Below are 27,447 nucleotides of genomic sequence, written 5' to 3'. Positions count from 1 at the left end.
TTAGGAAAAAGAATAAAACAGGATAAACCTAAAAGTATAAAATTGGGAAAACACAAACACTAGTAGTAACCCAACCAAGAAACAGTTAAATATTGTGGATCTTGGAAAAGCAACTAGAGGTACCACATACAGTAAAATAAACTAATATAAATGTCAATATGGTAATAAATTTAAAGAGGAATACAATTATATTTCTGCTTACATTGAATAAAAACCTTGCGTTGGAATTTTGCTGCAGTTGGCAGTTGCATCTCAACAGAATTCAGGTTGAATGCATAGTTGACCTATATGCTTCTTAGAGTTAATATTCAAACATTTGTTTGCAGAGTGTTTCTCCTATCCCTCTTGTTTTTTGAAAGTGGGTTGTAAACCTTTTGAGTATAATTTTAGTATTCTATATTACTTCCTCACTCTTCTTTAATAGGTACTATAGTTTTTTTAACAGAATCGACACTGAAATCTCAAAAGCAGAATGAAATTTAATTCTCCAGAATTCAGTGAGCATAGCCAAATGTGAGGAATGAATGGCTAGACGATGTTACTTAATACTACAGTTCCTGTTCAGAGTTAGCTAGAAAGAGCAGGGTAATGGGCCAAACATGAGCTATTAATAAAATCATAATCACTCTACTAGAATTTATGTCACTGCACTAACTTTGACTAGCATCACAAACTATCTTTATATGTTTCCTTTAGAATAGTTGAAGTGGATATGATAATTCTTTCCCTATATGCATTTTGGCAAGAATGGCCCTGTAGTCAGAAAAATTATCTTGATCATTTTTCCACAACGTTAAAACCTATTTTATAGGGAGAGAGACTATTAAAGCAAAAAGATGGCTCTGCCATAGGCTCAACTGATAAAACTGAACTCCATCTGCTTAAAAATCTCCTGAATATCTCTCTTACGTAACTAGGTTTCTTCCAGTTATTCTTTTTGCTTCTTCACATTCCCACAAATACCTTATAAACCCTAAAAGCTGCATTTCAGAGGACTTTCAGAGTGTAGAAATGAAGTAAAAATGAACTATTCACAAAGAGATACTTTTAGTTCAGTCAGTTATATAGCCATTTATTCCATGGATCATAAAATGTACAACAACTGTCTTTTTATCCATAACAGCACCTGCTCCCTAGGGCAACAGTCCCATAGACTTGAATTACAGATCCCTAATTTTAGTATTCTCTTTTAAATGACTGGTATGCACATCTAATTATAGATTTTGTTATGCCAGATTCATATGAATAACAAGTCAATTTTTAGTTGTTTTATAATGGATACTGAACTATAAGCATTCTAAGTGCATATATTCAGATCCATATATAACTTCATACCTTCACTTTATTATGAATCTGCCATTGCAATTGATGTAATATGTTTCTTTCTTTCAATTTCATTTATAAAATAACAGATGCAATTTCAGATGCTTGTGAAGAAACTCCAAACGTGATCATCACATGCAATGCAATTTGGCAGTTGCTAAAAAGTTTACCCAGGTTGACAATAGAATGTTTTAAGAAAGAATAGTCATTTTAGATGTAACTGTAGAGGAAACTCACATTTCAGTCTCTTTCCACTAACAAACTCAGTTTACAGCAAAAAAATATACTATTGTCTAATATGAAAATGTTATCACAAGCTCATATGGACTACTATTGGCCAATTTATCTGGATTCAATTATGTATTATCATCATTTAGTCCTAATAGCAATTCCAATAGGGACTTTAAATCATGTCAGCTGTTTCTGAAATTGCTGGATAAGAAAAAAGTTAACTTTTGCATTAAACATTGATTTTTTTTCCCCCAGACACAAAATAGAAATTTAGATATATTCAAATTCCCTCACTTAAGTGTTTATTAAGCAGGTTCAATTTGCAATTTATAATTCAGTTATAGAGTTTTAAAAATAAAATGGTTATTTCTCTTGTGTTCCAACAGGTTATGGGACATTGAGTGTGGGGCCTGTTTGCGGGTCTTGGAAGGCCACGAGGAACTAGTGAGATGCATTCGTTTTGATAACAAGAGGATAGTCAGTGGAGCCTATGATGGGTGAGTGTCATGAAGAGATACATATCTCATGAATACCTTATTTGTTTATCCTAAACTGACTTAAAACCTGAAAACTAGAAATTTAAAAATATCTTTTGAAAAATCACTTCATCAAAAAATAATCTTCCTGAAAAGTGGACTGCAAAAAAGAAAACAATTTGATTCATTTTAATAGTAGATTTAAAAAATGTATATAATGTAATATAACTTTGTTATTAATCAACTTTTTTAGTATTCTCATTGATGGGCAAAAAATGAGATAATGTTTATATATAATTGTTGGAATATTCAAAACATCTAATTTGCATTTATATCATTTTTATCTGTATTGCATCTATTATTTCATGTTTTCCTACTGATCTTTTATGCCCATTAAACAATTGCTTTCAAAACGTACCTATAAAACCCAAATTCAACTTCATTGCAGGTTCTCAACTCAGAATCAGCTTTTCATTGTGACAGACTGATTAACTTGCTGTTCTGTTACAAACTGTCCTCTAAAATAATAATTTCTTAACTGGCTGTAATGGCTCAGTGGTTGTAATGCAGTATTGTAGGTAGACTCTGTCCACTGCCAGGGGGTCTATGATAATTCGCCGCAGCCAACTTGCTGCAGCCAACCCGCTGCGGGAGAAAAGTTACACTAATATCAAAGAAATAGTGGAATAATTAAAGAATAGACGCAAAAGGAGAGACAAAATGATATGTGAATTACAAAAATTAAATTTTATTTGTTTATTTTAAATAATTAAATTTAATTTTTAAATTGTCCTGTGGTGAGTTGTCCCATGGTGAGTTAGCCATGGTGAATTGTCCCACAGTAAGTTGGCCAGGCAAGAGGGCCACAGTGACCTGGCTGTGGCGAATTGTCCCATTCTGCTACCAGGGGTTCAATCCTCACTAGCTCAAGGTTGACTCAGGCTTTCATCCTTCCAAGGTCAGTAAAATGAGGACCCAGATTGTTGGGGACAATATGCTGATTCTACAAATCTCTTAGAAATGCTGTAAAGCACTAAGTAGCGATATAGACTGTAAGTCTAAGTGCTATTTTGGTTGCATTTATATACATTTACATTTATATTACTCAAGTTTCTTTTTCTGAAATGAATTGCTAGATCTATTGATGTGGACCAGCTTAATTTACATGAAGTTTTCATATACCTTTTTATATATATCTTATTGAATTTTCATAAGAAATAAAATAGGAAACTGGGGAAAAAAGTAATTAAAAGAGAAAAAAGATGGGAAGGGAAAGATGCAAAGAATAAGAAAAGATAGAAAAATGAGAAAAAGATAGGTTTCAACTTTCTTTGATACACTTGCAATATAAAATACATTAACCTTTTGATCTAAAGTTCAATAATATACACTTTCTATAATAATAAACAATTCTACTTGTCACATCCCAAAATTAATATAGCTTTTTTTTCAGTTTCAAGCAAAAAGTCCAAAAGTTGTTTCTATGTAGAAACAAAACTAGACAAAGTCTTTTCTTTAGTAAAAGTAGTTAATTTTGCTATCTCGGCCAATTTCATTAACATCACTATCCATTCTTCTGTAGGCCTTTCCATTCGTTTTACATACAAAAGTCTAGCTGCTGTTATGATATGTAAAAACAAAATCTCGTGTTTTTCGTCCAACTGGCTAGCCATCCAACCTAAAATCTTTCCATGTATACTTTTAATGAGTTTGGAAAGATGAAAAAAATCTTATTTCTAGAACATTGTCTTTATTATTGGAACAGAGAAAAAGAAGACTGTTCTGTTGAAGACTCAGCTACAGTGCACAGCAAAATAATATACAGGTTATCTGGAAGAAACTAATCTGGGCAAAAATGTCAAAGAGACCATGCAATTTTAGATGTCAAAACAATTATTCAAACAAATCAGAAAGCTACTGTAGAATGCCAACGTAGGTGTAGTGGTTAAGTCACCAGGCTAGAAAGCAGGAGACTGAAAGTTGTAGTCCCACTTTAAGCATGAAAGCCAGCTGGGTGGCCTTGGGCCAGTTGCTCTCAGCCCAGGGTTGTTGTTTTGGGGAAAACAGGAGGAGGAAGGTGTATTGCCTTGAATTATTTGTAAAATTAATAAATGTGGGATACAAATAAATAAAAGTGCCACAGAAAACATGTTCTTTTAAAATCTACAAAACTCTCATCAATACTAACCAGAAATGCTGACATACCAGGTGTACTATGCAATAGTATAGTTAACTTGAGTTTGCAAAAGAAATTGGAAATATATTATTTCAAGCTTTATTTTTGTCCCTTATTTCTTGAATAGAAGTGGTTATTGTCTATGATCATTTTGAATTCACCCTCTCTATATTCTTACACACCATTAAAATAAAGGGAGTGGAAGGAGCTGTTCCGTGTTCAGAGAAGGGTTAAAAGTGCAAATTTGCTGCAGTTTGTTTTCACATGAGTAAGAATCAAGATAATGAACAATCAGTGTTTTCTCACAATTCCAATATTCATATTTTCCTCTATTTTAGTATCTCTTAATTTTTATTTCTTATGCTGTACATATAAAACTAACTAGGTTAATCAGAAATTTCATATTATATTTCCCTAGCCAAACAAATTAACAGATTTCTCCTGCTCTGTGCCTCTATTTTTGAATAAGGAAAAATAACTGACTGTTTCTTAGTAAGAAACTTCTTTCTCCTATTTAAAACTTGTCTTTGTTATTGTAATGATCTGAGTCAGTGACTTGATGAGAATAATCAAATGAGGATCACGGCTAAGAGCTATCACACAAATATATCTGATTTGTCACACATTTATGTATTATGTATTTGCTTTTCTTCCAGTAGCTCAAGGTAGCAAGCATAGTACTCTACTAGTTTTCCCCACAAAAAAAAACCCCATGCGAGATAGATTGGACTGGCCTCAAGTAACACAATAAACCTTTAGGACTGAGAGGGAGCTTGAATGTGGGTCCTAGTCTAACATGTTTCCCGCCACTAACTTTTTACATTTGACTTAGTCTTTGCTGAAGGTGCTTCTAGTTGGGCTTTTTAATGCCACATGGTTAATTATAGGAATTACATGGAGCAGCTACACAGCTTGATCATTCTTTGTCATTAGTCTAAGTTTTAGCATCCTTTATTATTATTATTTTCTAATAGCATAGTAAGTCATGTAGGCAGAAGGGGAGATTTAGAGTAGAGAGGCAAATTTCTGAAGAAATTTATACTTCATATACTTCTGTCTTATAGTTTTGAGGAGATTGTTTTCATTGAGGTATATATATTAATCATTATCTTGAGTTGGGTTGAGGGCAGTTAATTTTACCTTATATTGTAAGGTAATTACAATTGTAATTGTATCCTTTCTTTTTCCTTATCAGAAAAATTAAGGTCTGGGATCTGTTAGCTGCGCTTGATCCCCGTGCTCCCTCAGGAACCCTCTGCCTGCGCACTCTTGTGGTAAGAGCTTTCAATTGACTGTGTTCTAATATTAATATATAATGAAATTTCATTAATATATAATGAAATGGAATTTGGTGAACAGGAAAGAGGAGTTAATAGGCAATGTAAACTTACAACTCCTTTAGTGTCTTAGATAGATTGACTGAAGCAACCGCACACTAGTTGCTAAATTCTTTCCATCTAATATATTATTTTTCAGTATTTTCACTAAATCCAGATTAATTAGATCTTGGACCAAAAGACAGTGGTTCAAAAAAAAAATTGGATTGAAATTTGGCTCATCCACAAAAAAAGACATCTGTTTTGATTGAGATTTTAATAGATGAAATATATATAAAATAACAGTGGCCCTAGTATTAGAATTCTGATGAATTCTAAGGTAGATGGGTGGCATCATACCATAATTTGGGACTTCCATGCAGTAAAGATAAAAATATATAGGCCTAATTATAAAAGAGATTACCCCACAATGTGGCACGCAAAAAGAATATTACTATTCAAATTCCAGAAGCAAAATAAAAAAATTGAAATAGTGAAATTTGGAGTCCAGAACGAAATGCCTGTAAATGAAAGAATTCCCACAATCAAGTTGCAAGGGTAGCCAATCATATAAGCAATAATTCTTTCCTGTATTGTGGCACCCCCCACAAAGATTTATACTGAAGACTGTTAACTTTTTTTTAAAAAAAATTAGCTGGTGCTTATCAAATCTGATTTGGATGCAAAGACCAGCCACTTAACATTGAGCTCTTATTAAAATACTCTATTTTAGAACATAATAGTTATTTTCAGCTTTTTGATAATTTAGTTCAGTTCCACACAACTAGGATAAGTTTCTGTATAATCTAGATCAAGTCCTGGGCAGATGGTCGCAGGCTGGAGGGGAATTATTCTAGCCTGGGTCTTGTGCTTAGGTTTGGCTCATTTGTTGCAGGCGTGGTGAGATCAACTGACCCATCTTCTTCTGAAGTTTCTTCCTGTGATAAGAATAATGTATATCCATTGTTGTACAGAAGTAAACCACTTTATCAGAAGTCAAATTTCATAGACCAGATCAGTAGCTTTTGCCCAATATGCCGAAATATATTTTTATCATCTACAAGTGATGAAGGGAAGTGGGAAAAAGAGCCACTTTGTTTTGTCTTCTAATGGAGAGGAGGTTTAAGTGTGTGGGAAGCAGAGTAGAATTCATTAAGCATAAATGAGGTGCTAGGGGAGTCAGTACCCATTACCCTTGAGTGATTATGTTCACACTTCAGCTGAGACTGAATTGTGAATCCTGCTGCTCATGGCTAAGCTGCTAAGGTAAACAAACCCTAAGATTTCATTGCTTCATTAAAGTTGTCTCCTACTTTTATCCAAGGAAGGATAGGCAGAAACATTTAAGTTTTGAGATGTTTACACAATTTGGGAAAGTATCTTAGCCATTGTTGTGCTGTCTTCGGTATCTGAAATTAAATGTGTGTTATCCAATGAACAAAGTATTTGTTTTTGTTTTCTTGTTCAATTTTTAGGCAGTGTGAATAGTCCATATAAAATGTACATTGCACAAATATAACATATGTTTTCTTGAATGAGACCAATGAAAGGACCAAGATTTTAGCAACAGCAGGCATTAACACAGTTATTATAGTGTGCTTCAAATTCTTTCTTATGTATTCTGTTCCTAATAGGAATATTTTGACATTTTTAGCAGAAAATGAATTGCTGGCCAAGAAAAGAGGGTACCTTCAATAATGTATGTTGGAAAAACAGAGTGGCTAGTGTAATCAAGCAGGAATAAAAACATGCAGAAACAGAATAACAGTATTCTTTCAACATACTAAGCATGAGTGCAAAATGGAAATATGTTTTGTTACATTTTATGATATTGTTTTCTGTGGCTGTGGTTCAAAAGAATGAAACCTAAACCAGTTCAAGGATCATGTGTTTTGTTAAAAAAACATTAATACATTTTAAATGTTTTAGTCATAGAAACAAGCCTCTTGCTCTCTTAATTTCATCTAGAGCCAGTGAACAGATAAGATGTACCAATTCATGCTCTATGCTACCTGCAAACCAACTTGCAAAAAGATTGGCAAAGGGAAAAATTAAATATTTCTGAAATTTCTCGTTATGAAAGCCATTTTTTCCATATGCTGCCTTGTGCCTTCCTTGCACTCAGGTTCAAATGTATATATTATTTTTTTCATCCTTGGTATATAGTAATTGATAGAAAAGTGAGGAAAGTTTACTGGGCTAGATCAGTGTTTTTCCTTACTAATAATAAGAAAAAGATTATAGAGACCTTGTCCTTTCATACACCCTTTTCAAATCAGTTACATCCTTCGGGGCAATAGGACATCATGGTGAAACAATTGAATTCCAATCAACTCATTGACACAAATGGGGTAATTTTCAAAAATATTTTAAAATAAATTTCATCTTAATCTAAATTGTCTTCTAAATCTAACCTTGCATGAAATGACCAATATGGATTTCTACCCCAACAGTTCATTTGCAGATGTACCTGTTTTGGCATCCTGCTATCAGCTGGCTGCCAAAAACAAATAAAAAGGAATTACACTTTCTGCCTGGTGGAATGAGAACATTAATAAAACAAAGATGTATTGTTGTCCAGGAGAGAGGCCACGCCCTGGGAAGTACAAAATAATTCTCCCAGCCCCACTGCCACATTTACATTGTAAACCGAACAAAAAGTGCAGTCATGCATACTACCTTACTCAGCAAAAACAAAGTGCTAATGACACACAAGAATTGCAGCAAACAGGTCAAACCACTAAGTGCAAACATGCTTTTGTAGCACAATCCACCATAGGCCACGTCAGCATTGCAGAAGAGCAGGCACAGTGTGCTTAGCAGGCCATCCGGCATACAGTGGTGACATTTTTAAATATATTCTGAAGTTTCCACCAAGGAATGAATACTTTTCAAATGCATTGTTACTCAAAAACTCCAAAAGATCTAATTTTCAAATAGCTGAGCATAACATTTTGGCAACGGAAAGATGAGCAAATTAAGGGCTTGGTGAATTTAAAAGAGGATGTACGTTCACTGCATGCTCTTTTGTCCTTCTGTCTGCAAAGTGTTCAGGATTTTTTGGTAAATGAAGACTAACTGGTTATATAAATGCCTCCTAAATCTCAGGAAAAAAGAGTATGCACAAAATGCACACATGCCTACTAAGGTTATGTCGTGTACTAATTGTACTTTTTTGTATTTACAATTGATAATATTTGCTGACTAAGATATGTGTGAAAAGCACACCCTCACAAAGGGGCAAAACACACATTTGCTATTACTTTTAGTATTTACAATATACTGTTGTCTCTCATCTAGTATTCCTTTTGCTTTTCCTTTTGAAGGCCTACATATCAAGCTACTCATGGGAAAACAGGATTCCCCATAAGATTCTTTACAAAAACCAGCACTAGCTCACCCTCCAGGCTTCAGATAGTGGCAGGGTGGGAGGAGCATCATAGCTTCAGGGGTAGTGATGTCATTTTTACTGCCATCTGGCCAGTACAGTCACCAGACCTTTGTATGTGTGTCATGAGCATACCTAATTAAGCAATTCCCTTCAAATAAATCATAATTATTTGGAGGACGGACAGATAGATTTGGGGAAACAAGGAGAAAGGAGAGAGACCCACATATAAATTGCAAAACTGATTTTATAAAGAATAACCTGACTATAAATGATTCAGGCTGAAGTGTGTCTTAAAGACAAGTAACCGGTTATTTAATATATCACCATAACTTCACCATGAGTCCAATAATCCCTCATAACAATTTCCTCTTTGAAAGCAGTATCTTTCTCCAACCACAGTCAGATCCAAAATGGCTCCCTCGCTGTACTATATGGTCCACAAATGCCTGCTTTTTATCTCCTAACTCCATCACTTGTCCTAAGCCAATAGCAGGAGAGACATGATACGTCTTCTACTGTATTTCCCCAAACTGGGGAAATCAAAAGATATGACAACTTTCTAGCATGTCATCTAAAATAGAACAGGGCATTCAGAATTCTTTTATCCAAAGTCATTGTATTTTATTCGGTACTTGAACCAAAATAGCTCGTTTTGTGCTTGAACCAAATATATATGAAATATGTTGCCTGTTTTGTACTGAACTAGCTGAGGCTTTAATAGCCCAAATGGACTTTGTTTTGCACATGCATGGTACATGCCGATATTTACAGTAGGCTTAGATTGCGAACATATTTTTAACATTCTCTTTAACTATCCATGCCTTGAAAATCTGTTAGGTAACACGTATTCAATTATTCCTCAAAATTCTAGTGAATGTTAGATAAGCAAATAAGTACTGTGCAGTTATTACTATGGCTATTCAGACTTTGAAAATGATATGCAAGAATTCTTTTGGACTTCCCATGAATGCAACATCTCTCTGCTATTCATTAAAGTGCCTCCCTCTCTTTGAGGGGGAGTGGGGCCTGCAGCAAGAGCCTGAAAAACAGTGTTATTGCTGTAAGGAATCTATTCTAAATTTCATGCTAATCTAATAAATTTGGGCTCATGAAAGATCTGAAACGTTCTTGCAAGCTATCGTTAAAGACCTGCACGGTCATAAAAGTCCAAGCAACAAAACTTCTAGTTTCAGAATATTCAGTCCTTAAAATATTGCCAGTGGAAGTAATGAAGTTATGAGCTATGTTTTGGGCTATCTATTAACAGTAGTGAAACTATTTTTTAAAAAAATCTACTTCCCTTAGAAATATAGAATAATTACAAAATATGTTTTATTTTTATCCAATAACTGGAAAAGTTTGACTTTGGGTTGTCTTTCCTTTGTCTAGGAACATTCTGGCAGAGTTTTTCGACTCCAGTTTGATGAATTTCAAATTGTCAGCAGCTCACATGATGATACTATCCTTATCTGGGACTTCCTGAATGATCCAGCTACACAAGCAGAATCGAACCGCTCCCCATCCAGAACATATACTTACATATCCAGATAAATGGTACTATACTCTAGATTACGGTTGCACAGGTAAAGACAAAACAACTCTAGGAGACATCAGGGTGTGTAATGGGGAGGCCAGGAATATAAATAGTCTTGTCGCTTACAGCATCTAAAGATTTAATTCCTGAATGAGAGCATTCCTGAACTCTCTAAAGATGACTATGGTCATCCTATTAACCACTTTTTACAACCAGCCATCCCATTTCTCATTGAAGTTTCTGTCTAAGAAAAATCTATCCAGATGGTTAATAAACAATAATGTACTATCCTTGTGTGCCATAATAATCCTTTTCATAGCAAAGGTTCTCAATTGGAATTTATAAAGGGATAGGGGGAGGAGATAGGCCTCAGATCAAGAACGTAAGAGTATTAAAAGAACATAACATAAAGATTGTTATACAGATTATTTGGATTGGATACCATGTTCCATACACCAAAATCTATATACAATGTATATGTGATTTTTCACTGTAATCACTCTGATTTTCACAAAAGTACAACTCAGATTTTTAGAGGTAATTTTGACCATCTTTAATAGATCTACCTCTAGGGCCATCCATCCTTTTTCAAATACTACAGCAATAACAAAATAGGCAGTTCTAAACTCAGGAACTGCCTACTTCAACTTAAATGTACTTTAATCTTATATGAATGACCATTTGTGCAGTAGTTTGCAAATTTGGACTATCAGCCATAAGGAAGCACTTTGTTTGCCTAATCTGTTTCAGCAAAGGCATGTTGTGTTTCAGGGCAAGTTCGCAGAAACATCTCTTCCCACTTAAAGGCATTTCTGTGAGACTTAGCTGATACCACAGTTGATTCATCAGAAACTATGCTGCCCATAGCATTCAAGCAGACCAGAGATTTAGGCTATCAGTAATCACATTGATTAATGTCAGTGTATATAACCTCATTGAGAAGCCCATAGAGTTCTTCAGTTAATACCAAGAGAAGTCTCTTGGTAACCCATAGAGATCCTAGATATTAGGATATCCAAGATAATTTACTCAATATATCTTATAAAAAGTACATTTTAAATAGCTCTGGGGTCCAAAACGGGAAGACAAGATGCATCGTTGATGGTGATTTATTCTATTACCTTGATGTAAACTGGCAACCAAAGTATATGTGACAGTAAGAACACAAGGTCTGTGATAGAGTGTCCTGGAAAGGGAGATAAAGTGGAAGCCTTCCACCTGTCTTAACTCTCAGTCATGCTTCTGTAACCATTCTGTAATGTAGAAGCATGTTGTAGTGTGCTTTCTTGGTTCCAAGATACCAGCCTTGATTCAGGCCTTTATACTCCAGACCCCATATACTTAAATGGTCTTTATGACTCATGCTGGCAGGATTCGTTTCCCCCATTATGTCTGGCTTTCAACTCTGTAGTTACCAAGATTGTATCCACTTTCTGATCTAGGGTGTATGGACAACCAAAGAGCAGAAATTGGTATGTCTTTTATAGCTTTACATTTTATATGTAAAAGCTTCTCCTTTTGAGAGTATCCACAGATGATATCTGATATAATCAGAGTCATATGTCTGAGCAATGGTATGGAAGAAATGCAATATGCCAGGGGCCATGTGATCTGAAGCATTTAACACAGAATAATAATTTTCTATGTTGACATTGGATGATAGGTCAAGCACAATACCTAACACTTAAAAGGTGGTGCCACTAAGTGTCAAGAACAGCAAAAAAAAAAATGATCCAAGGAAAGATAATATTTTATTCCATAGAATCTCAAATGAGCTATTATGACAGCTGTAGATTTAGAGAACCATGGAGGAGGGCAATATCTAATCCAAAGGAAAGCCAATAAGCTTGTATCTTCACTTTAAAACTCAGACAAGGGTGAAAAATGTTAAATCCATTGGTGAAAATTAGTGTCCCTTTTCAAGGAAGGGAAGTTTGGATATGAGAAACCGTATGGAATTTTTTGACTGATAGGAAACAATTTACATTCCAGAGATGAAAACTGATCCCAACTACACCATTTTCCTCTCAGTATGGCAACATATCACAGAAACTCAGATTTCAATTTAAAGCATGGAAGCCTTTCAATGCTCCTTTAGAAAGTACCATGCATATCATCCTTTATAGTCCTCCCCCCCTTATTGAGAACCAGGCCTGTGCACTAAACAATAAGCCGGTTTTTGAATCTAATTGAGGATAGCGTCAGTTTTACTACTAAGAGTCCTTCTCTGTCAAACAGCATGTCTTTAATGCATGCCTTTGCTTTCTGCATAAGACCTGTGGAGTAGAGCCAGGCATGCTGATGTAGGGTGATAGTGTCAGCCATAGTTTTAGATGCACAATTACCAATGAAACTGGCAGTGTTTTTCTCCTGCTGAGCAACCCATGTTGCTTTTCTTGGAAGAGTTTAACAATGTCCTTTTTTCTTGTAAATACTTGCCATGCCAACCAATATTCATGGCTCCATAGGAGGGTAGTTCGACACAACTTAGTAATGGACGTGTCCTTTTTACCACTAACACATATACTAACTACCAATGCCTGCTGTGGTTTGGTAGCTCACTATTGCTTTATTCAGGTCCAGGGAGTGCAGATACCCAAAAAAGCGGAAACTCTTATATCAACCTTCTATAGCTCCTGGCAGTGTGCAAGACTTTGGAGCCTTTCCACAGACACCAGACAGTGCAAATTACATTAAACAAGTTACATTCAGTTACATGGTACCTGAATAAATAGGCCATTAGGAAATCCCTCACCCAGTTGTAGGTTCAAATTTAGAACTACAGTAGAATCAAAGTGTATCTCATCACAGCTCATCTGGGCAGGATATTTTAACAGATTCATTGAGTCAGTCATTTGCTATCTCATGACTGGCATCTGCACCCAACTGTTAATGTCATCTTGCTTCACTGTGGGAACAAGCAAACATAGAAATGTTTGCAGCCCAGAACAGATAGAATACTGAGAATTCCACTAGGGCCAGCATCAGTTCTAGTTCATCACTTCCAATTCTCTTGGTCAGATGCCTTTGTTTTATCCCCTTCTACTGCCCCCCCCCTTTGTCTTGATATGGCTTACGCCCTTATATCATTCCCTCATCCTTGGTTTGCTTTTTTCCTCCTTGGGACCTAAGCACAATTCCATTGTCACCATGAACACCATATCCTAATTCACACAAAGAAAGGGTAACACAGTAACCTAATATCAGAACCCTCAGTATCCACTTGGGAACATCACAGTGGCTGAATTCTCAAACACCACTGGATTATGAATGCAGCATAGAAATTTAAAAAGCTATAATGTTAGTGATTCTCAAATTTTGTGGCTATAAATGCATAAACCAGTTTAATTGTTTCCTTGAACATATTCTAGATTTCTTTCTATCTCCTCCCACTCTTCTCCCCGTGTTAACCTTGTAGCTACCACTAGAGGCCTCTTCAAAGAGTGTCATTTTCCACTGTTAGATGTTTCTTTAAAGGTTGTTCAAATTTTTGACGTTTTCATCCCTGTCTAATTGGCATCACTTTCACATGCAAAATCATTAAACTTTGTCTTGTGGGTTGTGATCAGCTGTCTCTGATACATTGTTGAATTTTACCACTTGGTGTTTCCTTCCTTCTCAAAGCTATTTTGAAATGTCAATCTGGCACTTCCCTTCCTCACCCCCGAACTGAGCAATTAATTGGAATGGAACTGAATCATTTGGATATGCTTTAGTCCTCCCCCCCCCCCCACTTTTACCTAACTCCAGATTTGTGTCAGAGTTTCTTGGTATCAACAAGCCTTTCTCAAATTAGATGAATTGCAGCCATTACTCTTTTGTTAGTTCATTGATAAGGTATCTTTTGTCACTTTCACAAGACCAGCAGTTTTAACCATACACCTTAGAGTGGTCTCCTCCTGGGCAAACATATGAGAATGGTTTGTGTTGAACAAGAATGCTTAGCAGACGTATCTCCAATGTGTTCACAATCAAGTGTGCCTTTTTAGGTTAAAAAAAACTCATCTGTTTTGTGTGAATCATAGAAATTGTGATGAACAATAGCTTATATACTCTTATGACTTCCAAATGTTCATAGATGGAAGAATGGAGTCTAATATATCAGTCATCCAAAGCAATCATTTATGATCTCTATTAAACCTATATTATAATACAACATTTATTTGAAGAGGATCTGCAGGCCTCAGCCTGTCATTCTGACTGCAGCAGAGAGGTTGAATAAATGCAGTACAAGCTGATGGTGTCTTTTCTAATTCTCTTTTTAGTTATTCATTCGTTTATTTATGTTTTGGGTTTATCAGTCTTTTTCTCCTCAGAAATCTATTCTGCGCAAAAATAACTGACAATTAGAACCCAAAAGTGTTGTGTTCCAGGTATACACTTCACCATTATATCACATTCACAGAGCTGTATGTACATTTATTTCGTGCACGTTCAACTGTACACATGATTTTTATGTCAGTATATTTTAGGCATTACATATAAATGCAGAAAGACAGAACTCCTCAGTACCCCAAAAATGTATTTTTTTCAGTTCTGTAGAGCTGTTCATCCATTACATATACCACGATTAATATGACAAATGTACAAAAGAAATATAAATGTTCATTCAAATAAAATTAATGATGTAGTCCTCTCTAATTTGTAAAGCATGTAAATTAAGTTTTAGTTACAACATTATACATGACAAATAATTATTTCCTTGTTTTTTTCCCCTCAGACTGAGCTGCAATACTTAAATGATCTGCCAATGCCAGGGCAAAAGATTTATCCTCAAAACAGATATTGCTGAAGAGACAGAAGCTCTCAGATGCTTTTGGAACCAAGTTCTCACGCAGTTGATCTCAAACAAGTTCTTCTCAGCACAGCTGACTGCTTGGGTGCTGCTATATCAAAGATTTCTTTTATCTTTCCTGAATGACTGATGTGCACACTTTCCCTCTTCACAATGAGTCCCCTCAACAATTCTTAACCCCTGTGATGACTTCCTATAAATATATTTAATATGTCAGAATTTCTTGCTTTGCTCTTAAGCAGAAAAATCATTACCTTCATTCATTCAATTGGGAGATCCCTTTTGATGAGCAAGTAAGAGAGGAACAGCGGGCTGATGCCTCTAACTTTTGAAACTTATATAGAGGATCCCTCGCTTTCACTGTCAGATGGCCTTGGACTGTAAAGAATTGCCAAGTTAATGCCAAATGAAGGCCCAGGTGGCCGGAAACTAGTTAAGTGGTCATAATGGGAGTTTAAAATGATTTCAATTAAGACCTTTGCATTTATTTATCTGTATCAAATGTTAGTCTGAGAGATGCTAGTAAATGAAAATATAAGTTTTATTTTTAAGTCTAGTATTGCTTAAGTGGAGAGGTATATTGATCATCAATTTCCTTGTTTTGATGGATGCCGTATTTAAGGAAGGCATAGTACAAACTGTTACAGAATCTACAGAGCTGCCTACACACTTATAGCTTCCTACATTTTTCCTACATCTATATTAAATAAATGCTTGCAAAAAAAATATCTTATTCTTCCTACAAACCTAGTTAAATCATTTGTGAATGAACTGACATTTTTGTATTCTCCCAGCTAATTGGAAAGGAACTTATAAAATAATTGAGGTTACAACACATTTCAGCCTTTAAGCTGGAAGCCCAGTTTATGTAGGAAGAGAAAAAGTGTGTTTGGGAGGCGGAATTGAAGGTATTTAGTGCAGACTTAGAGATAAAAATAAATTTGTTCTTTATTTCTAAATAATCCCACGATAAGGCCATTAGGCAGTCACCATCCCCAACTGGGGGTATTGGAAGATAACAGCTGAATTGTTTGCAAATGTTTGTTTTTAAGTGTGAAATTCCAGAAAACACAATGCTTATGTTGCTGGAGTAGTAGTTGCAGCAGTACAATTACTAGTAGCAAACTCAGTGGATCATACGTTGATGGGAACATAGAATATTTGGGCAGCTGGTTCTGTCTATGTTTTTTCATCCCATATATGATCTATTATCCAGATCCCAATCAGCAAGGAAGTATAGCCTGAGACATTAGTTTTCTTGGGAAAAATGCTAATCCAATATGCAAGGGTGTCTAGAACATAATTTTTTTGAATTCAGATTTTTTTTGCTATCACTAATTACTTCCTATAGCAAGAGGAGAAGAAAGAATTAAGTTATGGTTAGAAACTTACTATTACCATTTAATCATTAATCACTGTTCTCCTATGTACAAGGCCTACAGTTTTTGCCATGTGTACGACATGCAGAACAGAATATCAGGAAATTATGCTCATCTTCAGATCAGCATTTCTCAACCTCCACAACTTTAATGTGTGGATCTCCTGGGGAATTCTGGGAGTTGAAGTCCCAGCATAAAATTGGGAAATTGAAGTTGGGAAGCACTGATTCAAAACAATGTTTTCTCTCCTGAATGCCCTCAGTGTTTGTGCATGTGTGATTGTGCTCCCTGGTGGAGTTTTAAAGAGGTGACTAGTGCAACTTTGCTTGTATATTCAGTCCTGCTCCTTCCTGCTGTTTTCCCAAACATTTTAGTGCTGTTTGTTTCTGAACAAACCAAATACTGGCCAGATAATCTTGATGTATAAAATATGTTTTTATAAAGTCTCAATTTCAAGGCAAAAGCTGAAATTGAGCTTTTTGGATGGAGTGATGATAAATCATTCATTGCCATGGAAGTGGCCACAAAAGTAAGACTTTTTCCTTTCAACTTCACCCTGCATGAACTTGAAAGAAACTTCCTGTTGAATATCCACCTTTACAACGCCTTTACTAAGGCTTTGTGGTTCATTGGCTCTAAATATTCCACCTTGTGTTTTCTCTTCAAAACATTAAATGGATTGACTGAATAAGTAATTCTCACATATCTAAAGTGAATTTTCCTTTGGAATGAATACTAACTTGGAATTGTGAATTGTATATTCACAGTGGAAGCAAATTAGAGCACAACTAAATTTTACTCATAAGAAAACTTCTTACTATAAAAATTTGTATTTCTAATACTTGCAGTTGTTTATTTAAAACAAAAATGTTCAATTAGAGACACAGCTGAATAAAGGAATCCCTTGTAATAATGCTGAGCCATTTTCACTGTTCCATCATCAGGGAAGCTGAGCATTTTAAGGACTATATTAAGAATTTATGTATGTTTATTACATTAGAATGGGATAAGTACCCCACTATGCAGTTAACAAAATCTATTTTGATTAAATAAGAGACTAAGGAAAAAGCTTCATGTCTATTCCTCTTTTCTGGTCCCACAGATATCAATCTTTTTGGGCCTGTATGAGTTGTGGGATTTCACACTTCCCAAAATTAAACGTTTGGGGATTTTACTCTTTCTGAGTGAAATTCTAATACATCTAGTAACAGCATCATGAAGAGAATTGGAGGTCTGTGTGTAATTTCCTGCTGCCATCTTTGTTTGGGAAAACCTTTAAAAACTTTTTTTTAAATTTTAAGCAGCCTATGTGATGCATTTTAACATTGCGGCTATACATAATTTTATTTCCCTTCCTAAATAATCAAATGATTATTTTCCTGAAATAGAAAACCTTCCAAAGAGTTCTTCTTCACACTATATCTAGATAATCCTCAACCTTCATTTTTCTGACATTGACTTCATCTATCCAGCTGAACTGAACCAACAATAGTAATAGTTGTCCCCTTCATGCTGACTTGAACTGGGTTCGGATGCCTGGAATGCACATTCAGAAAGTGGCATCTCTGACAAAATAATTTTGGCTACCTCCTGATTTATATCATGCCTACATAGATGCAACTCATCCTTTATACAGCACCATAGGGAAATTTCTGTTGGTGTGTCTGTCTGCTTTCAAAGCCATAGCCTTTTAAGACTTTGTAACAGTTTTGTTTTTCAGTAAAATTACATATCAAAGAGATAGCCTAGTTTTACAAAATGTAATTGGGCTGTAACTCTTCTGTTTTTAGTGACAGTGCTCATTCAAGTAACTACAATTATTTACTGGCCCTTCAGTGGTACCAGATAGCTCAGAAATGGGACCTTTGATAAACCTTATAAGTGTCTGTGCTATGTAATATTTTATGATGCTTTTTCTGGAATGCCTGCAAATTGTCTGGTACAGTCACATTTCTAGATGCAGAAATATCTGCATGGAATATTAGAGACCTTTTTTTGAAAAGGTACATGTGATTCATAGGTTGACTTATATGAAAAAAAGCACAACATTTAATGCTCAAAGAAAAAAAATCAAATCACTAATGAATCCAATCTTCATTTGCATATATGTTCATGATTTAGGACAACATTCAATGTTGAGCAAGGCATAGTGAAACTACTATGGCTATGAGAAACTGCATCAGAAAAATAAAACTGAAGAATCATGAAGGTGGATTGTAGAAACTAAAGCTGCTTGATCAAAGCATTCACATTTATTTTGTATGCTTTTAAGGATACATTCACTACAATGACGGCTTCAAACTTCTCATTTGTCTAAATAGGAAACAGGTAATCTATGCTTCTCAGATATTTTTAAAATTGTAGCCCTGACAATCCTTATCTATTGGTTTGGCTAATCTAACTAAGGGAAAAGGAAAGTTGCTGTTAATCCACACAACAGAATATAATAATACACCTTTTTAATATCTTCACTCTAAAAATGTAATTCTCAATCATTTTATTTTTTGTACAACAAAGGAATTAGGATGCTACTTACAAATCTGTTAAAACAGAATCATGGCAATGTCTTTAATAGCTTGTTCCTGTTTGAAAACAAACATCTCTAAGACCAATATATGTTTATTGCAATTGCAGGAAATGCAAAGAATTCATACACAGGTGATTAGCAAGCAAAGATGTGGTTTTATTTGTAACTGCTCTTTGTTTTTTAGTTTCTAGAACTGGTGAGTGCTTTGGGATTTTTGTGATTATGTTTTGGTGATGTGTAGTTTATGTACTAATGTTCACTTGAGCTAGGGTCATGATAACAAGTGTGGTTTTTTTAAAAATAACTTGTTAATATATATATATATAAAGACAAGATTAAGCTGTGAACCTTCTAAGTGTTTTTATTTCTGGAATCTTAAATGAAAAGTGTGTTTTCCAAATGCTGTAGCACTGACCTGCAACAGCTTTCCCCTTGAATGTGTCGTTTATTAATATTATAGTAACCTACTACACTGTCTGGAATAAGTAGAGATGGTAAATTCTTCAAAACAGAAAATATTTACCAAATGGATTCTACAAGATATTTCACTGAAATATCACATTAGTTTGGAAGATATCCTAAAAGCAGCTATTTAAATAATGCTATTGATACAAACATGTAAGATCCAGAATTATTTAGATTATACTTTCTTACTATCTTCACTGAGTCACATCCCCTTCAGAATTTCAACTTTGGCCTAACTCTTTACACATTTTCTGTTTGCGTACATATTCAAATTTGATATATATAATTCAGATTAATTTTCATGAATGGTTTTTTTCCAATGATAGAAAGTTTGATCATAGTTTTAAGCAGATTCACTATTATGGGGAGCATCTACTTCTAAAATAGGAGAAGGAACAGTTAATTCAATTATTCCAGCCCAAAGTTGCAGATTTTATTTTTAACATTCAGCTATGTAAGTTAACAAGGGACATTACATAACATACTTGATCGCACAAGTCAGTGGCTGGAGGTTTAGACTTAATCATATTCTAATGCCTATTGCAAGATATTTACAGACATTAATGCGGAGAGAAAATAAATGGGTATTAGAAGCCAATTAGTAGAACAATTTGTTAGGCAAAACGGGGGTCTCTGGATACATGCATAGATGATTTTTGCTTAAATAGTTGGTGCAACTTGTTCTGCCTACCCAGCCACACCCACTTGGCCCCACCCACTTGGTCACACTGAGTGAACAGTGCCAAGTCAACAACGTCAAGTTGGCTGCACCCACTCCCCGTATCCATCCATTTGCATTGACCTATCTACATCCACCTGTTTGCGCCCACCTCGCCACACCGACCTGGCTGCTATGAGTTGTCCTAGAGTCTAGACCCTTCTGAAAATATCAACAATCATCAGGAGTCAAGACTGATTCAAAGTTCCCCATAAAAGGAAGTAAGATCATCCTTCTGAATCACATATTTCTAGGTCCTTGTCAGTCTCCCCTTCTTCTATTTTATAGCACACATCATTTATTTAATTTTTCTTAGGATTTTCCTGAGTATCTAGGACAGGGGTGTCCAACTCAATTTCATTGAGGACTTCATCAGAGTTGTGTTTGACCTCGGGGGGGAGGAGGCATGGCTGGGGTGGGTTTGGCCCCTTGGGCCCCATTTTCACTGGTAGAGGGCTATAGGAGGCCATCGAGGCCAAAGCACCCTGCAGGCCGAATCCAGCCGTGGGTCTTGAGTTCGACACTCCTGGTTTAGGATGACTCAGGCCAGTGTGGATGGATGGGCGCCACTTACTGGCTGTGCCCACGTGGACACGAGGAAGTGGGTGCAGCCAGCTCTAATTGTTCACAGGCAGAAGTTTGATCCTGACAGGCTCAGGGTTGATTCAGCCATCCATTCTTCTGAGGTCAGTAAAATGAGGACCCAGATTGTTGGGGGCAATATGATGACTATAAATGGCCCCGGCAGTGCTGTAAAGCACTAAGGAACACTATGTAAGTCTAACTGCTAGTGCTGGTGCTATTTAAGTGTCCTGGAGATAAAACTTCACAATAGCAGATTTTCAGTATATAAAATTGATTGTTCTAGCCATATTTATGCCCAGAAACAAAATCCTTGAAAACAGAACATTTATAATTTAATTCACTAGGAAAATTTAATGCAGAGTCATGTGGTTGATTAGAAAGTAGGAAAAATATGAAGATTAGAAATGGAATTAATAAGAACTTTGAAAATACAAATAAATCTGTCGTGGTCAATCAGTCCTAATATTTCACAGCTATGCGGATTATCAAGCAGGAATATCTTCAAACATATTGGAGCAATCTTTCCTTTTTCACATTCTGAGATTCAGCCTTCCATCCTTCTGAGGTCAGTAAAATGAGGGCCCAGATTGTTGGGGCCAATAGGCTGACTCTCTGAACTGCTGAGATGACTGTAAAGCACTGTGAAGTGATATATAAGTCTTAAGGGCTATTGCTAGTGTTATTGCTATTTTCTTCTTTATGGCTTAATGTGAATTCAGCTATTGTAACCTGTGTCCAATTGTACCTCATTAATCAATGAATAATAATGGTTTATTATGTGAGAATCTCTTAAGTGATTTCTGAAACCAACCTTCAAGAATATTGCACCAATAAAATGAGTCTATTGGTCCTTTACATATATTCCTTTCTGGCCAACCTTGAGCCAGTGAAAATCGAACTGCCAAACTGCTGGCAGTTAGCAGAAGTAGCCTGCCATACTGCACTCTAACCACTGCACTACCGCAGCTCTTAAATCAAGTTTGTGCAATGCCAAAACCAGGTAAATTAGTTTCTTCCCTCTCCCAACCAATGTCATTCTTTTTAAATTTGCAATAGCCTTGCTCAAGCTGAAGTTCCCCAACTCAATCAGATGTATGCCAAGCTAAAGATAGGGGGAAGTTGAAGTCCAACACAACTGGAGATTATCACCCAAAGTTAGGGAGGGCTGTTTTATAAAGTCCATTCTTCAACATTAATGCTGAGGTACTGTTTGAAATTTAAATATCACCTGTGAAATTGTGCATCTGAATAAATCTCTAAGGAACAGAAGATGACCAACCTTGATATGGTACAAAGTTAAATAAGAGCCAGGAGTGCATAAATGTTTGCATGCAAGTATAATTATTCTGGGACTGAAGAGAAGAAGGACAGATTCAGATTCCTTGCCTGCCATTTGATATACTGGACAGCTATAATAGCTGGCGGGGTTACCAGTTACCAGCAAGTAATATATTACCTTTGCAGAATTATCACTTTCTGCAAAAGCTCCCTCCATTCCCTATAAAATACAATAAGTATACAGTGATTCTTTTATGAGCAGAATGAAGAATCTATGTGCTGGGAAAGGAGGAAACAGTATTCTTTCAATACTGAAATGTCAAGTCTTCCTGCTACATGAAGTTAAGTGACTAACCCAACCAAATCTTTCCATATAAAGAAACTTCTGCACAGAATTTCAAAATGAATTATGCTTAGGGGTTCTATTATGCCATTATTTATTTTTATATATTAAAAATAATTTATTTTTAAACAAAGCTGTTTACTTCTATATTTTTTCTGTTCTTCCAAAATGGAAGAACATGGAAATGGTTACAGTCACACGATACCTAAATTAGTTTCTGCTTGGATATTTTCAAGTAGTATTAAGGAAAGGAAATAATTTTATTCTATATAAAAGCAGCAATTAATTTTCTTTGAAACCAGCCATTCCTATTGCTCTTTAAACTCAGAATGACCCACCCTGTAGGAAATACTCTTTAAAATGCCAGAAAATTGGAGGACAAGAGTTGTGTTGTATAATGTGACAATGCAAACAACAAGGTTCGTATTGAAGAGAAGCAGAATCTGAGGCCTTTGGGCAACATGTGGTTAGCAAATGCTTTGAGTATGATTGTCAAAAACATTCTGTATCTATTAAGTGTTTAGGGCTTATCTACACACCTCCCTTACTTCATAATGCATAGATCCCTATCTCGCAGCATAGCCTCTTAGTGCCAGTCAAGATTATTTTGCAAAACATTAGTGTTTCAATTGGGAAACAGAGCAAATCTATGCAAACAGTCTACGAATATGGAGGAGGCACCTGAGGCCACCCTTATAGAGTGTCCCTTTCTATCCAATTATGGGGCTTCAGGACTCCTCACCCCTCTTAAGAGCAGCAGCCATCGCCCTGCTGCCAGCAAGAGGAACACTAGGGCAGCATTTCCAAGCAATATAGGCTGGGAGGAAAGCATATCAAGAGCTACAAGTGAAGTGCCAGGAATAATTTATGAAAGAGGGAGCAACACAAACAGATGCCAGCAACTATGGGGCCCTATCAACTTTGAGGAAGGGCCACAGGAAGAGTTTCTTTAACGTGGAGTCAAAATACCTTATTGTCGCCTTATTTCTAGTCCTATGCTCCCAGCTGCGTCAGATCTGCTGCCTATAATTTCTGGAAGTGAAAAATTCTAACATCTGGAGGGCCCAAGTTGAGAAAAAACTGCCTCAATTTAAGTCATTTGAGATTAGTAGACTTTCCTCTCACTCAGTATTAAAGTAGATGATCTCTGTCAGAGGATTTAAGATAGCAAGGTATAATTCAGATAAATACAGTGGGAGGGAACAAATTTCAAATTATGGTTCCTACCCTTTACTGGCCTAAGGCTATTTCAGGCTTCTTCAGAATCTTCCAGTTTTCTTGACAAAATATATTATTGAATAATACTATCATGCAGGGGTGGGTTCCGGCAGAGACTACTGCCTGTTTGCTCAGGGACGCTATGCGCATCTGCAATAAGGTCAATAACGTGACCATATTTTCAGATTGGTAAAGAGGGACACCATTGATCCCGGGGGGGGGGGGGGGGGGCTTGAATAAAAATTGTATTTGGAGCAAAAAAAAATTACATGACCCCAGGACACTGAAACCATCATAAATACGAATCTGTTGCCAAACATCAAAATTTTGATCACGTGACCATGAGGATGCTGCAATGGTCGCTAAGTGTGAAAAATGGTCACTAAGTGTGAACAATGGTCATCAGTAACTTTTTTCAATGCCATTGTAACTTTGGTCACTAAGCCCATTATACCACCTTTCTTGCCACAGTTCTTAAGTGAATAACTGCAGCTGATAAGTTAGTAACATAAGTGAATCTGGTTTCCCCATTTGACTTTGTCAAAAGGTCACAAAAGGGGATTACATGACCCCAAGACACTGAAATCATCATAAATACGAATCTGTTGCCAAACATCAAAATTTTGATCACGTGACCATGAGGATGCTGCAATGGTTGCTAAGTGTGAAAATGGTCGCTAAGTGTGAAAAATGGTCATCAGTCACTTTTTTCAATGCCATTGTAACTTTGGTCACTAAAATTATACCACCTTTCTTTCCACTGTTCTTAAGTGAATAACTGCAGCTGGTATTTTGTATTTTGGATAGAATCTTTTTTTAAATAGTCTAAGACAATTTAAAAAAAGAATCCACACAGAATAAATTGAAGTAAAACTATTTTTAAAAATTCTATGCACAATATATTTCAAAGTATTCTGCATAGAATTTTTTAAATGGTTTATTTCAATTTATTTTGGATAGAATCTTTTTTTAAAATAGTCTAAGACAATTTAAAAAAAGAATCCACACAGAATAAAACTATTTTAAAAAAATCCTATGCACAATAAATAAAATATTATTTTAAAATACATTAAAAAAATAAAGGAAAAAACCCGGCTCACTTACCAGCAGGCAGGCACTCCAAGTCAATCCAGAATGATGTAGATGTTAATACAAAGAACTGAGCAAATTAAAATGGTGAAATTAGTCCCAGGGAAATATTTTTCAAAGAAACTTTGCCACCATTTTTCCCACACGAGCCGACCTCCAACCTCCGTGCCCCTCCCCTCTGGGAAATCCAGGAAGGAACAGTCGCTACTTCTCTAGTCAAAGAATTTCCTCTATGGTACTGGGTCATCTTTTCTTATAAAAGTAAGTAAAAGGGGCGAGGGGTTCCGTTTTCTTACTTTAATGTTTTAATATCTTCAATGAAAGTACTGATACATAGAGAGGGTTAGACAGAGTGTCTTTTGTCTTGCCCGGGTTAGGATTTCTTAAGCAAATCCACTGCGCTTTCAACATGAAGCCAGAAAATCAGGACTTTTTAAAAACGCCCTGGGACACGGGACAAATTGTTAGAAATCGTGACTGTCCCGCCAAAATCGGGAGTCTGGTCACTTTAGCAATACAGCTAAAATTGCTCTGCGCATGCACAGAAGCAAAAACAAGATGGCGCTGCCTACGGCACTGCCAGGAGAACTGGTTCAGAAGCGTGGCAGGCCTGGATCACTGCCAGTTCCAACAACCCAGGCTGCCAAGCTACTACCAGTTTGGCCAAACCGGTTCAAACCGGTAGGAACCCACCACTGCTGTCATGTTTAAAAATCTAAAGCAGAAGTAAGCTAATTTTTTGTCCCTGTACTGAGTATCTACATTTTTGAAACTTATAATTGATCGGCCAAGACAAGCAGTAAGTCAGGGGTGCAAAGTGGTGAGCCTAAACCAGTGATGGGCAACCTTTTTGGCGTGGTGTGTCAAAAATCGGCAAAAAATCTAGCATAACTCGCGTTGTGTGTCACTTCGACAAAAACATAATTTTGCGCAATTTATAGTTTAAACTACAAAAATGTATAATTGCAATATATAATTGTATTTAATAAACCAAAAACAAATTATTTAACATACCTGCTTAGTAACTTCTTTGTTCATCAGTCGATTTCGTATGTTGCCCTTGATATTATTGAACTTGTTTGGGGTGCCGTGAACCAGGGCTGTGGAGTCGGCTGCTTCCAGCTCCACGTCCTCATCAACATGCCGCTCCAGCCCGCCCCTGCTATGAATATTCCTAGTGACGCGAGGGCTGCTAATGGCACTCACAGTTCCCGTTGGCACTCCGCTGTTCCCTGCTGTGGTGCGGTCGTAACCGACAGTCCCAGTACAGGAGGAGACTCTCTGTGCCGGCCTGACTGGAGAGAGGCGCGCACTGTTCTAATCACTGTTCCCGCGCTCCTCTCCTGCGGGTCCTCCCTCGCCGCACTGATGACGTGTGTGCGCATGGCACGCACGCCTTACCAGCAGCCCCTGCACTCAGAAAGGGGCGGCGGCGATACAGTAAGTGAGTGTGGGCGGGGGAGATCACACGTCCCGTCCCCCCGTTCCTCCAGCACAGATTCTTTCATCCTTGGCGGCCGTGCAGGAGCCGAGGATGAATTGCATGAAATCCTGTGCGTGTCACCCCAAATGGCTACGCGTGTCAGCACTGACACGCGTGTCATAGGTTCGCCATCACTGGCCTAAACCATATATAGCGGGAAGTAAGATTTTCTTTTGTTCCTGGATTTGGGAGGACTATTAAGATTTATGTTAGTGTTTAAGAAGAAAGGTTTTTTTTTAATTTCCTGCTCCAAATTAAGGAAAATCTTCAGTAATTGCAGTTGATGGAAAAAAACTGCAGGAAGTGATTTGAAGATTCCATGTGACTTTGGAATTATAGATGATTTGGAAAGCCATGGGATGATATAGTCCAAAACGGAATAAACCAAGATCCAAAATTAAGGAATAGCTAAGTGGCTTATTTCATCCCTATTTTCATCATTCACATTTGGCTGTGGATGTTGTGCTCTGTATGTATATATACCACTGGGCACATACTATGCCACTGTGTTTGTATATATCATACACAAATGAAACAGGTCAAGAAACATGCTTAAACTCCAAGGAATGGTAAGAAAGAACATGGCAACATTATTTAGGTCAGACTAAACATAGATTCCTGTGGCGTTTAATCAAGCTTGGTTGATTAGAATGTGAGTCTGATATTTGTTTATGCAATGTCATTTTAAAAAAAAAAGCCTGCTTCAATACATTCTTCTCCTTGCAGCAGTTAACATCCAAGCACAGAGATAGTTAATTGTGCTCTGGGCTGGGCAGTTCCAAATACCTAATAAGATTCGCTTTGTCCATCATGTGATTGGGTCCTCTTTTTATTAAGTTATCTAAAAGAAAACTTTTCTTACCCATCTTGCATCTTTCTTCTTACATCCATTCTTTACTTAGTTTGGCTCCAGTGTAAATAACTTTTCCTTCTTGTCTGTCATTTGGCAGAGCCTGGGAGTTTCCAGTCTTAGGTAGGAGTTTATTTACAACGTTCTATTATTTTTTTCTGCCTTCAAATTTCTTTTTCTCACGAAAAGTTCTATTCATAACTTACTGAAATGACTGCGCAGCTCCCAACCAGGCAATTCCCCTTCTTTTTACCAAGCTTGTACCATATT

General features: G+C 36.4%; 1 protein-coding gene across 10 annotated transcripts in view; it reads left to right on the top strand.

Moving 5' to 3' along the window:
* BTRC (beta-transducin repeat containing E3 ubiquitin protein ligase) overlaps positions 1–19,490 on the top strand; it is a 188,833-nt gene extending 169,343 nt beyond the window's left edge. For 8 of the 10 annotated variants that reach the window (XM_087725738.1, XM_087725736.1, XM_087725743.1 and 5 more), the window contains 4 exons: positions 1,941–2,051; positions 5,402–5,480; positions 10,303–10,496; positions 15,168–19,488. In XM_087725738.1, coding sequence (XP_087581864.1) covers positions 1,941–2,051; positions 5,402–5,480; positions 10,303–10,464 — 352 coding nt within the window. In that variant the 3' untranslated portion in view covers positions 10,465–10,496; positions 15,168–19,488. Of the gene's footprint in view, positions 1–1,940; positions 2,052–5,401; positions 5,481–10,302; positions 10,497–15,167 lie in introns of all 10 variants that reach the window. The other 2 variants (XM_087725735.1, XM_087725739.1) reach the window with 2 other exon arrangements.
* Positions 19,491–27,447: the final 7,957 nt, after the last annotated feature.

This window comes from Thamnophis sirtalis, unplaced genomic scaffold, assembly GCF_051295495.1.
Source record: "Thamnophis sirtalis isolate CommonGarterSnake01/CBP01778 unplaced genomic scaffold, rThaSir2_p1.2 scaffold_11, whole genome shotgun sequence".
Taxonomy (NCBI): domain Eukaryota; kingdom Metazoa; phylum Chordata; class Lepidosauria; order Squamata; family Natricidae; genus Thamnophis; species Thamnophis sirtalis.
The sequence above is the reverse complement of the archived record's forward strand: the minus strand, read 5'-3'. Positions and strand labels throughout refer to the sequence as shown.